The 13863-nt window shown below is 41.4% G+C and overlaps 1 protein-coding gene across 5 annotated transcripts in view; it reads right to left on the bottom strand.

The window, feature by feature from the left end:
- The window catches only part of LOC129704008 (arfaptin-1-like), a 108667-nt gene that overhangs the window by 86089 nt on the left and 8715 nt on the right, over window positions 1-13863 (bottom strand). For 4 of the 5 annotated variants that reach the window (XM_055646814.1, XM_055646833.1, XM_055646823.1 and 1 more), the window contains exon 2: window positions 9958-10059. The exons of the other annotated variant lie outside the window; for it this stretch is intronic. In XM_055646814.1, the coding sequence (XP_055502789.1) occupies window positions 9958-10050 (93 nt within the window). In that variant the 5' untranslated portion in view covers window positions 10051-10059. The remainder of the gene's footprint in view (window positions 1-9957; window positions 10060-13863) is intronic. 5 annotated transcript variants of the gene reach the window in all.

The raw sequence follows: 13863 nt of genomic DNA, 5'->3' as shown, positions 1-13863 counted from the left end.
CAATAATAAAAGGCAATGAGCATGGTTGGTTTCAGTGTTTCCCACAGAGCAAAAACCAATGTGAAACAAAATGCTATTATACTCCAATACAACCAAAGGCACCCACGTTTCTTGATAAACAAAGAGGTATTTGGAACACTGGCCTTTCATCCCGTCTCTTCTTCAGAGCAGAATCTCCCTTCTGATGGAAGAACACACTACAAATAATGCTACTGAAAACATTCGAAATCTGCAGATCAATCGTCAACTCCATTGTGTGCATTGCAGAATAAAACCTTTGATTGCAGAAGGCCACAATTTTGAAAAACTCTCTGGGATTGTGGTAATACCCAGACTAAGACATTTTCTGGACTACTGAATGTTACTCATATAAATACACCAAATCATTGTTAATTTGCTGTTCTCAGAGGTTAATCAGCACAATTTGTTTTCAGTCAACCAGCAGAGTTTGAAGAAAACAAAGGAAACAAAAGTCAGCGAGTATAAAATGATTGTGGGAAGCAAGACCGTGTAGGAGTTTCAATGGATTTTGGGAATCAGTGCCCCAGTGTTTTTAACGGAGTATAGTGGGGTGCCAGAGAATTTAAAGAGAGCATGGATACCTGTGTGTAAACTCAATTTAAAAGCTCAGAAAACAGCAGCAATTCAACAAGATGCTGAACCATTGCGGTTTCCAAATATTCGGATTGACGATTCTCAGAGTTTTACTGTAATTTAGTTTAGAGATACAGAGCAGAAACAGGCCCTTCGGCCCACCGAGTCCACACTGACCAGCGACCCCCATTAACACTATCCTACACACACTAGCGACAATTTACACTTATACCAAGCCAATTAACCTACAAGCCTGTATGCCTTTGAAGTGCGGGAGGAAACCGAAAATCTCGGAGAAAACCCACACTGTCACGGGGAGAACGTATAAACTCTGTACAGACAAGCACCCCGTAGTCAGGTGCTACCCTTTACACACAAGATTAACATGGCAAGGTAGATACAAGGATGTCCTTTCTGTCACTTGTGGTTTTTAGGCTCAGGAACTAAAGTCTGAAAATAAGGGACTGAGGCGACATGAAATGTCTACATTCTTGGGACTCTCTAACCAAGAAATCTATGTTGGTTTTGGGATTTAATATATTCAAATAGGATAATTGGAAGTCAAAGACAGCATAAAACTAAAAGAGAAGGCATATAATATTGCAAAGATTAGTGGGAAACTAGAGGTTTGGGAAGCTTTTAAAAACCAACAGAAGGCAACTAAAAAGGCAATACGGGGAGAACAATGAAGACAAGCTAGCCAATAATATGAGGATAGAAAGAGTTTCTTCAGATACATAGAGTAAGAGAGGCAAGAATGCACACAGGACTGCTGGAAATTATGCTGGAGAAATGATAATGGGGGATAAAGAAATGGCAGAAGAATTTAATACGTTTTTTGCGTCAGTCTTTATGGCTGGTGGAAGACATCAGCAATGTGCCCGAAATTCAAGAGAGTCGGGGGCAAAAGTTACTGGAGCAGCTATTACTAATGAGAAGGAGCTTGGGAAGTTGAAAGGTCTGAAGGTTGATAGGTCACATCAATCAGGTGGCTACACCCCAGATTTCTGAAAGAGGTGGCTTTTGAGATAGTGGAGGCGTCAGCGGTGAACATTCAAGAATCACTAGAATCAAGGGTGGTTCTAGAGGATAGGAAAATTGCAAATATCATTCTGTTGATCAAGGAGGGAGCAAAGCAGGAGGAGAAACCATAGGCCAGTTAGCCTGTTTTAGAGTCCATTATAAAGGGTGAGGTTTTAGAGTACTTAGAAGCACATGAGGAAATAGGCCAAGGTCAGTCTGGTTTTCTTAAGGGGAGATCACTTCGGACGAGGCAATCTGTGGCCAAGTTTGCGGACGATAAGAAGATAGGTGCAGGGTAGTGTATAGAGCAGGGACTCTACAGAAGGACTTGAATAGGTTGGGTAGAAGTGGGCAAAGAAGCGGCAGATGGAACACAGCGGAGCAAAGAGCAGTCATGTGTTTTGTCTAGGAATAAAGGCGTACGCTATTTTCTAATTGGGGAGAGGATTCAAAAAAGAGAGGTGCAAAGGGACTTGGTAGTACTGGTGCAGGGTTCCCACAATGTTGATTTGCTAGTTAAATTGGTAGTAAGGAAGGCAAATGGAATGTTTGCATTTATTTCCAAAGGACTGGAATATTAAAAAAAAACAGGGATGTAATTCTGAAGCTTTATAAGGGACTGGTCAGACCTCATTTGGGGTATTGTGAGCAGTTTATCTATGTCCCATATCTGAGGAAGGATGTGCTAGTGTTGGAGAGGGTCCAGAGGAGATTTACGAGAAGGATCCTGGAGATGATTGGATTAAACTTGAACTGATCAGAATTTACCGAATAGTGAAAGGCGTGGATGGAGTGGACATGCAGAGGATGTTTCCAATGGTCTGAGAGTCTAGGACCAGAGGGCATACACTCAGAATAAAAGGATGTAGCTTTGCAAAGGAGATGAGAAGGAATTATTTAGTCAGTGGGTGGTGAATCTGTGGAATTCTTTGCCACAGAAGGCTGTGGAGGCCAAGTCAATCGATATTTAAGGCAGAGATAGATTCTTGATTAGTACGGGTGTCAGGGGTTATGGGGAGAAGACAGGAGAACAGGATTAGGAGGGAGAAATAGATCAGCATTGATTGAATGGCAGAGTAGACTTGATAGGTCGAATGGCCTAATTCTGCTCCAACGATTTATGAACCAAAGTTTGGGAATTAGGAATATCAGCAGATAGAGGTTTTGAAATACAGAAATGTTAATGTTATCATGGAGTCTTTCTGCCGCCTTCTGGGTGTATTCGGAATTGCAACGCTATACCAAACGGGAGATGTTCTGAAGAAGGGTTTCGGCCCGAAACGTTGCCTATTTCCTTTGCTCCATAGATGCTGCTGCATCCGCTGAGTTTCAGCTCCAGCACTTTTGTCTACCTTGGATTTTCCAGCATCTGCAGTTCCTTCTTAAACAGAAGATGTTTCTTTTTTTGGTCCTTTTATGAGATTTGGATGTCACTGGTAAGCACAGCATTTATTGCTCATCTCCAATTGGCTTTGAGGACATTAGAACAAGAGCTGGAGAATGCCATTCAGGCCCGTGGTTTGATTTGCAATTTAGCAAGATCATTGGTCTCAAACACATTCTTTCTGACTAATTCCATATCCCTTAATCTCTTTAATTTCCAAAGGCACATTGAAGAAGAATATTTGCCTCAAGTGTCTATCCTAGTGCTGTCCTGTTTTATGTCCTATGTTCTTTTAGAAAAGGGCCAGTGTAAGAGGTAAAGGATGAGGGCGAGTTCATGCTTTTGACCCATGAAACCTACCAGTAGCTTCAATCAATCAATCAATCAACCTTGTATTCAAGAAGGAACTCAGTGTGCACCCACTGAGTTTCTCCAGCATTTTTGTGTACCTTCGATTTTCCAGCATCTGCAGTTCCTTTCTTCAGACTGATCAAGAATCAACCTTTATTGTCATCTTGCAAAGCAACAATTGTACAGTGCAAAATGAGAAGACGCTTCCCAGGGAATACGCACATAAAACGTAAACATTTCACACATAAAATAAAAATTATAAAAACCAATCCAGTCCCTGATAAAACAGTACGAATAGTTAAAAAGTGCAGGTAAAAACAGCAACAATACAAGTAAAAACAGCCATAAATTTTCCAGGGCAGCTCATTTAAGTGGCCAGTGTCAGTGCAAAAAGCAGCCCAATCAGGTGGAGTGACTGTTCAGCAGCCTCACAGCCCGTGGAAGGAAGCTGTTTGGCAGTCTGGTTGTCCGGGCTTTGATGCTGCGGTATCTCTTGCCAGATGGCAGGAGATCTAGATGTGTGTGGAGGGGGTGCAGTCTGTCCTTAACTATGCTCAGTGTTTTGAGGCAGCGGCTCTGGAACAGTTCTTGTACCGAGGATAGGGAGACGCCAATGATCCTCTCTGCTCCCCTCACAACCCTCTGCAGAGACTTCCTGTCTGAGCAGTTACAGTTGGAGTACCGTGTGTTCATGCAGTACCCGAGTACAGACTCCACCGTGCCCCTGTAGAAAGGATGTTGGTGGGAAGTGAGACCAGTTTGAGTTTCCTCACGTAGTGCAGTCGCTGATGGGCCCATTCGACAATCCCAGTGTTGTTCCTGGACCATGTGAGACTGTCTGTGATTTGCACTCAGAGGAACTTTATGCTCTCCACTCTCTCCACTGTGGTGCCACTGATGGATCAATGAGGCACAAGGTAGGGGTCCAATGTGGCGATCACTGCCACCCTCTGCTAAAAGGCATGCTCCTGTGCCACAAGAGGGACGTGCTACAAATGTAGACAGCGAGGACATATTGCTCAGTGCTGAATGACAAGCAAAACATATAATCTAAGTCCTACCATAAATCAAAGTTTGGAATGCGTGAAATCTTGGAGGTTATTGGAGTTTTGATTGATGCGAGGATGTGTAAATGTTTGCTTTTGCACAGCATTCTTTTGTTTTGAAGTAATGTTTATGTTTAAATAATGTTAAAATATTTCTTTAAAGTTTGATTGTGCGTTAAAATGCTGTCTTAACTTCTTAAACCCTTGAAGAGCAAGACATTTCCTGAATTGTTTAAAGTGTGAATGACTTTGAAAGAATCTCACTTTCCATCACAGTAATATTAAATACAGTTCACCTGCATTCCTAGCACCCCTTTCTCCTTCTGATCCACGAAAGTTCTACCCTCCCCGGTCTGGTTCCATCTGCCTACCACCCACGCACTATACCGACTGGGTCCCTCATCTCATCTAATTACCACTGATTCCATCTGCCCAACATTCCTCCCTTATCTAATTCCACATCACTTTTCCTTTTAACCAGCTAACCTGGCTTGAGATGTGAAGTCCTTGTCAAAGCAGTCAGGATAAATGAATCTCATGTTTCACTGTACCTGACTGGCTCACAAGCCACAACTAAGATGCTTCACAATTGGTGCAGTGAGAGGTGGAAGTGCCAATGGAACACCAAATAGACCAGTGGGAACTGGACAAAGATGTATAAAATGGGTCAGACCAGGACTCTCAAGGACTCCTGGCAACATCCTCTGTTCTCATTCCAGCTTAATGACATCCTTCCAAAAGCAGGGTGATCAAAACTAAACACAATACTCTAAGTGTCTCCCCAACCATTTAGGCAACTGGAACATAATGTCCAAACTTCTATGCTCAATTCCCCGACTGATTAAGAGTGTGCCAAGTCTCCACCACCCTATCTATCTGCAATGCCACTTTCAGTAAATTGGTGTTCCTGGATCCCTCTGTTCTGCAACACTTCCCAACCATTCACTGTGAAGGTTTTGACCTGAATTAACTTCCTAAAACGCAACACTTCACATGAACTAAATGCCATAGATCATTCCTCAGCCCACTTTCTCCCAGCTGATCAAGATCCTGCTGCAATTCTTGATATTCATCTTCACAGTTCATGATACCACCTATTTTAAGCGACCACAGTACACTTACTAATCATGCCTTGTACATACTCATTTAGATTGTTCATATAAATAGCAAACAGCAATGGGCCAAGCACGGATTCCAGAGGCAAAGCACTAATCTGGACCTCCAGTCTAGAAAAAGACCTTCCTGCTTCCTACCATGATGCCAATCCTGCATCCTGTTAGCGAACACTCCCTGTATCCCATGCGATCTAACCTTCCAGAACAACGTGCCATGTGGAACCTTATCGAAAGCCTTAAAGTCGAAATAGACTATGTTCATGACTCTGCCCTTGTCAACCTTCTTGATTACTTCTTAAAAAATAAAACCCGAGACACCATCCCCTATGTACGTAACCATGCTGACTATCCCTATCTATCCAAATGCATCTATATTTTATAACTCAAAATACTCTCTAGTAACCTTCCTAATGGATGTGAGGCTCTGGTCTATAGTTCCCAGATTTTTTTGCAACCCTTTAAATGGAGAGGCACGTTTACAATACAATAATGCTTTATTAGCCAAGTATGTTTTGCAACATACGAGGAAATAAAAGTTAAATCTCTTCCCTTCTTTGTCCTCCAGCGGCCAGGGGCCTTGAAAGCTTGATTATAGCCAAGAGGAAGAGAACATTTCCCCAATAATTCCAAGTGACCAAATAGTCCAAGATATCAGCCTGACAACAAAACCAGCAAATCTGTTTAATTCTGTCGATAAACATGCCGATCGTTCAGTCTACAATCTACCATTTTTTTATTTTTTAAATAGTCAGAATCATACAGCAAGGAAACAGGCCCATCAGCCCACTGTGTCCATGCCAACCAAGACTTCCAAGGTTTGGTTCATAACCCACTAAAGCTTTCCTATCCATGTACCTGTCCAAATGTCTTTTAAATTGTGTTAATGTACCTGCCTCAACTACCTTATCTGGCAGCTCTTTCCCACCGTCTATGTGAAAAAGGTTGCTTCACAGGTGCCTATTAAATCTTTCCCCTCTCACCTTAAAACAATGTCCTTTACTACTATGGCTACAAGTCTCTGTGCATACAACCTATCTATTCCCTTCATGATCTTATACACCTCTATAATATCACCCCTCAGCCTCCTGCACCAAGAAATAAAGTCAGGCTTGCCCGACCTCTCTCTGCAGCTTAGACCTTGAGGCCTGGAAACCTTCTTGTAAATCTTCTCTGCTCCCTTCCAGCTTAATGACATTCTTCCTTTAGCAAGGTGACCAAAACTGAACAATACTCCTGAAGAGGCCCCACCAACACATTGTATAACTGTAACATAATATTGCAACTTCTATACTCAATCCCCTGGATGATGAAGGCCATTATACCAAAGGTCACCTTAACCACCTTGTCTACCTGGTGTCATAACTTTGACAACAGCAACCTAGGTATTCTACAGAGCCAGATGGTGATCAGCTGCAAGTTATGTATGGATAATAACAGATATATCTGTATTTTACTGCTCAACTTAAACAGAAAATTGCCACACTGACAAAGAGGACAACGGCATGTCATCCCTTAGATTCTAAAAGTAACATAACTTTCAGAAATAGCTGAAAACAACATTGCTAAGCTATGAAGCAAAAGGTCATCGCATTTAAACACAATAGTTAAGGAGATTTACATTCTTCTCTACGAATGGTAATGAAAATTTAAATAGCACCCTAACATAATAAAACTTTCAAAGATGCCCACAATCCAACATAAAATTGGACAGCGAGCCACAGAAATGATCGAAGACTTAGTTTTAAGGAGCATCTTAAACCAGGACAGGGATAATTCTAGACACAAGGGAGGTAAACCTACTGCAAGCTTTCCCACTGATAGTGCCAGGAAAAACACACGAGACCACAATTGGTCGAAAGGCTTGGCCTAGAAGGCAGTAGTGCGGCAAAGATTTCACAGATGATGTAGATGAAGCGAGGATGGTGATAGATGAGCAAGTGAGCGTTAGAGCTATGCTGGGACTTGACACCAAGGATGAGAATATTAAAGTCAGTGTCTTGTTGCTGCACAGCCAGAGCCAGTCTGTAAGCATGGGCATGATGGGTGAACAAGGTTTGCAACAAGTTTCAGAAGGAATGGCACACAATGAATAAACACAAATTCATATGTGGGAGGAAATGTCAAGACTGTCTAGGGCTGCACAGTCAAATCTAGAGATGACAAAGGAATAGTTGAAAGCGTCAGCAAAAGTTGAGTTGAGGTAGAGACAGTCTTAGTGGGCCATGAATGTAGTGGAAAACCAAGGTACATGTGAAGTGTAACACAGTGATAGCAAGTGGGTGTGTATAGTTGATTTTGTAGTAGGGACCAAAAAGTTACCTTTGCCACCTAATAATAGTTTTTGAAATGAAGCTTGCGTCATTTACGTCATGTGAAGCTAGACAAAGATTAAATGATATCACCAAGCAGCGTGTAGGTATCAGATAAGAAAACACAGATACTCCAATGCTAATGGTTTAAGAGTGGTTATTGATTCTTTAACTATTTAATAAATAAGAAAGGAATCAAGCAAGTGCAGTTGCAGCAAGGTGCAATAGAATCGTAAGTAGTGTCAAAGACCGCTGAAAGATCAAGAACGGGGCTGAATAGTTGATTATGATCAAGGCTACAAATTGAAACGTGTATGACTGATTAGAGCTGCTTCAATTCAGTGGGAGAACTGGAAACCAGAATAGTTGATTTTAAATAAACAACGTTGGGAAGGAAGAGGACAGACGACACAAGTTTAGTTGAAAGTTTGAGCAAAAGCTGGTCTGAGGAAGGGACAGTCTTAGTGATGGACAATGTATGTGGGGGGAATGAGATCTGTGTGAAGTATAACATGGAGAGAGCAAATGATCTTGCACTAACTCAAGTCTCAAACTATTAACCAATTTGGAAATTATGATGGTGTAGCAGATTAAGTTGGGACCAAAAAAAGGGTTTCAACATTTGCTATATTTAATTGAGGAAATGTCTGCTCATCTAATAATAAAAGATAAACAGTGCAACTTATATACAAAGATAAACAGAAAGGTTTCGGCCCGAAACATTGCCTATTTCTATTGCTCCATAGATGCTGCTGCACCCGCTGAGTTTCTCCAGCTTCGATTTTCCAGCATGTGCAGTTCTTTCTTAAACAATGTATTTTGGTGGTACAGGTTTGGGATGTTAGATTTACAAGGAGGGGAAACAAGAATCTAAGTGAACTCTTTAGACTATCTGCTAACAACCGATGAAGAGAGGTGGTCAGTTCAGCAGAAAGTGATTAAATCACCAAGTTAATCTTGGATAAACAAGGCAGAGGATAGGAAAAAATTAACTTGGCCCCAAGTATCATGTGCAGAGAACATACATGTGTGTATGGGCAAAGAGAAGGAAAGAGGCAAAACAAGTAACTGGATAGCCTTGACTAAAAACAACATCTAAAATCAAATCCATGAGCTCCTTCGAGTACTGTTACAAATTATAACAGAAACTTTGCATTTTAGGAAATGATTTCAAGCGCATTTAACTATGATTCAACCCTGCTTGGACTGATCCAGGATGGGGAGGAATCTGCCTACAGACAGGGAGTGACATAGCTGGCATCCTGGTGCTTTTGTAACAACCTGGAGCTCAATGCTCTTAAGACGGTGGAATTGATAGTAGACTTTAAGAGAACTCTCCCTCAATTCCCCCCACTCGCCATCAACAACATCTGTGGAGTTCTTCAATTTCCTTGGAACCATCATCTCCAAGGACCTTAAATGGGGGGCCACCATCAACTTCAGAGTTAAAAAGAACAGCGGATGTACTTTCTGCGGCAGCTGTGGAAGCACAATCTGCCACAGGCAATGATGGTCCATCGTAGAGTCTGTCCTCACCTTCTCCATCATGGGCTGGTTTGGATCAGCCACCAAGCACGACATCCGGAGGCTGCAGCGAATCGTTCGATCAGCTGAGAAGGTTATTGGCTGCAACCTTCCCCCCATTAACGAACTATACACTGCAAGGGCCAGGAAGCGAGCAGGTAAGATCTCTGACCCTCTCACCCTGGCCACAAACTCATTGGGGCACTTTCCTCTGGCGACTCCGGACCGTCAAAGCTGCCACAGCCAGACATAAAAACTGCTTTTATTCCCCACAAGCAGTAGCTCTACTCAATAACCAAAAATCTGCAGCCTCCTTTTGCTCTGGTATTTTATTTCATTCACATGTTTAAACTATAATGTTTTATTCGTAATGTTTTAATGTTTTATGATTTATTCTTAATGGTTTACTGCATGTCGTGTTGTTACTTGCGAGCAGAGCACCAAGGCAAATTCCATGTATGTATACATACTTGGCCAATAAACATTCATTCATTTATTGTTTGAGACAAAGTGCAACTAATTGAATGAAAATGTTAAGCAGTGATTAAGCACATATTATCGAACATTAAATCATGGTTAGATAATGATATGAAACATAATCTTGTAATAACCTCAGAGTCGGACTCAGAATCCCGTGCATGCATTTCAGCTGTGGCTGGATGGGAATGTACAGTCAGACCTGGAGCCTCACCAGCAGCAGACATGGCGCTTTCCTGAAAACAAAAAGAAGCATTGGCCAAGTACTTTCAAACATCGATACATGACAGAGCATTAAGTGCACGCGAAAGGGAAGATATCATAACGAATGCTTGCAGTACTCATTAGCATGAAACACTGAGGGCTATAGACCCCATCATCTTTTCTATTAGCATCGTGTAATTTGAGATTCATATTTGAGCTCTATTTACTGCTGGATATTTGCTCCAATTCTGCCAACCAATAACCCTAGAGTCCAAGTACACTATAAATCAGGTTATGATCAAACTAACATGATTCATTTCAAATGTGGTTATTTTGAAGCCATCCATTTACATTTAATCATACCCATTACGCAAGAACAATGGATCTTCCTTTTCACGTGGCCTCCATTTCTCAGAGGCATTAGCCAATTTCTGAAGCACTGCCAACACTATTCTGAAATGAGGTAGCACACTGAAATGAGATGGTGTTGTATTGAAGGGAGCCGAGCAGGAGTTTCAGTAAAAGCAAGTGGCCAGGGAAGAATGAACAACTTTGGGAAATGCCTTAAATCTAAAATAAGAAATAAAAACTTAAATAGATGTTTAAAAAACAGTTTAAAGCCTGTGGCTGGCAATTCGGAGCGGCCCGATGGGAACTGGCATTTACAGCACAACTTGCAGAAACATCCTCTTTGAAAACACCAAACATTTTGCATCACATTGCCACAGAGTTAGCAATGGTAAGAATGTATTATGCAAAACTAATGATATTAGACATATATTAGACCTAATAACATACTACATGAGAGACAGATCAACCTGAAGAAGTGTCCCAACCCAAAATGTTGTCTTCCTCCACTTCCCTGCCTGACCTGCTGAGTTTCTCCAGTGGTCTATTTTTTGGTTGATACTCCATCATCTGCAGTTTCTTGTGTCTCCAACGTATATATCATACAACCTAACTGATTTTTGGGGTGAAATGTATAATATTCGTAAGACAATTTTGAAATATTTTCATTTGAAACAATGATATACTGTTATTAAAACCACAATTATTGTTTTGTTGAAGAAACAGCTCCTCATTCATGTCATTTGAAATTGGTATTGGTTTATTATTGACGTGTGTACCAATGCATATGCATGCATTCTTGTCAGTCAAGTACAAGCAAACCATAACACAATTGCATAACAAATAAGTTAGTGCAAAGAAAAAAATAAGCAGCATACAGTGTTACAACGACAAAGTGCAGATAAAAGAAAAGTGCAAGGGCCACAACAAGGTGGGTTGAGAGACCAGGACTATGTCTTAGTAGTGTATGAGAGAACTGTTCACTAATATGATAACAGCAGGGGAGTTGTTCCTGAATCTGTTGGTACTTCCTTACTAACTTTTGTGCATTATACCCGATGGGAGAGGCCAGAAAAGAGAATGACCGGGGTATAAGCAGCCTTTGCTTTTGTTGGTTGTTTTCTGACAGCAATGTGAAGTATAGAAAGAGTCAATGGGGGAGGGAGGGGAGGGTTTGGAGAGGCTTGTGTGTATGATAGATTAAGCTACATCCACTACTTTGCAATTTCTCCCAGTTGTGGGCAGAGCTGTCAAACGAGGCAACATACATCCCGATAGGATGCTTTCTATGCTGCATCTGCGTAAATTGGCCACAGCCTTTGGAGAATTGCCACATTTCCTGTCTTCTGAGGAAGTAGAGGCTTTCTTGAACATAACAGATACATTTAAAGTTGCTATTACATATATTGTTCTCATCAGATCACAGCTGGGGAGGTCATTTAAGAGAGGTAATTCAGAGAGTTGTGAATTCATGGAATTCCCTGCCATAGAGGGCAGTGGAGACCAAGTCACTCGATGGATTTAAGAGAGTTAGATAGAGCTAGTGGAGTCAAGGGATATGGGGAGAAGGCAGACACGGGCTATTGATAGGGGATGGTCAGCCATGATCACAATGAATGGTGATGCTGTCTCAAAGGGCCGAATGGCCTCTGTCTGCACCTATTTTCTATATTTCTATGTTTCTATGAATTATTTGTCAAGTTTCTTTAGGTTCACCTCCATTTCTAGATGTAAAAGTTTCACTGACATGGTCAGTCTCGACCCAAAACGTCACCCAATCATTCTCTCCAGAGATGATGCCTGTCCCACTGAGTTACTCCAGCATTTTGTGTCTACCTTTCACTGATATGGGTTGATATAGGGAGAAATAGATGCAAAAAGAAACAAATCAGAAAGGAAACAGAAGAGCTTAAAAACCAAGATCGTGTTATCTTGAACGAAGGGGGAAGAAATAAAACACATTTATTTTGTTCCTAAAATAGAATTTCCCAAAAGCGATTAAAAAATGGGAACACAAGAATGAAATCTTTAACAGAGAAAATATCACAAATTTCCACACGATGGCACTGTTTAGAATTTTGATTCATTTTAATTCTAAGGGAAATTACGTCCAACAATGAACCGTAGGAAGCAGGCTGTTATGAAGTAACACTAACATCAGATGCTGGTTTACCAAAGTCAGACACCAAAAGTAGAAGTAACTCAGCGTGTCAGGTACCATCTATGAAGAACATGGATAGATGACCTTTCACGTCGGAACACTTTGTCAGATGACGCTGAGGGTACATTCATCGCTCAGAGTTCTTTATTGACAAGAAATGTCTTGGCACAACTGCGCACGTTTACATTTATTAAGTACTAGACTAAGTGCAGACCCATTGGGTCTGCTCCCCCAACAGTGTGCGTTGGGGAGCTGATGAAACTGTTTTTGAAATGAGGCCCTCCCCCTGGAAGGTGGTGGAATATGGGAGGAGTGGGAGAGGGGGTGTGACGTCACTGGAAACTAGTGCTTTAAAAGGTGGTTTGGGGTTTTTTGAAACTTTAATCATGAATAACCCAGGGAGTGGGTGGGAAGGGGCGAGGGGTGTGAATAACCTGGGGGATGGGGGAGGGGGCTGGGGGTGGCACTCGGCAACTTGAGAGCCCATTATGATTATCACCACTGGAAGCTCCTGGAAAAAAAGGCTGTCTGTTGTTACCGTTGGCCACGTCCCATTGTGATGTCATTGCGGCACTCAGCAGCTTGAGATCCCATTGTGATTGGTGCACTGTGATCGTGATTGATGCACTGTGAGTGGGATTGTGACATCATCAGTGGAAAGTCCTAGAAAAAGGCTTATATGCGAGAACCATTTTTTGCCTTTTTTAAACTGTGAATCATTAATAACTTGTGAAATATAGGATGAAACCTTAACCCGATTACTGCATGGAGGGGAAAAATGCGAGTCAGAATACGTACAATTTTGAGAGCTGCCGCGCAGCGTTTTGACGAAGGTAGAAAAACACAGACAGACACACACACGCACGTATACATACAAGATGAGACTTCTAATAGTATATAGATTATTGCCAATGCAGTCACATCCTAATCGGAAATGAAAGCATATTTTCAATTGACAGCATTGAATCTAGTTATTTTGTTCTATATAAAAAGAAATGTGTGAATTACAAGATACCACAGAACATCTATTTTGTTGCCTGTCATAAAATCGTACTGCTACAACAGCCTTCTGGACAAATTACAAACTGTAATTTTGATAATTCACAGTATTAGTCCAAAGTAATAATTTCGAACTAGTATAGTAACAAATTTAGTTACCAACTTGGCTTCAAATTAAGTAAGTCTCTAAAAGAAAGTTTAAAATAAAGTTTGTGCAAGGTTTCATCAGCAGGGTGTTGAAGTAACTTTCCCTTTCGACATTCAGTTTGCTGCAAGGAAGCACTTCTTTTGCTTGGTTAGGGCACTATGCCGGAGAGAAAGTGGAGTG

The sequence above is a fragment of the Leucoraja erinacea genome, chromosome 1, assembly GCF_028641065.1.
Source record: "Leucoraja erinacea ecotype New England chromosome 1, Leri_hhj_1, whole genome shotgun sequence".
Lineage (NCBI taxonomy): Eukaryota > Metazoa > Chordata > Chondrichthyes > Rajiformes > Rajidae > Leucoraja > Leucoraja erinaceus.
The sequence above is the reverse complement of the archived record's forward strand: the minus strand, read 5'-3'. Positions and strand labels throughout refer to the sequence as shown.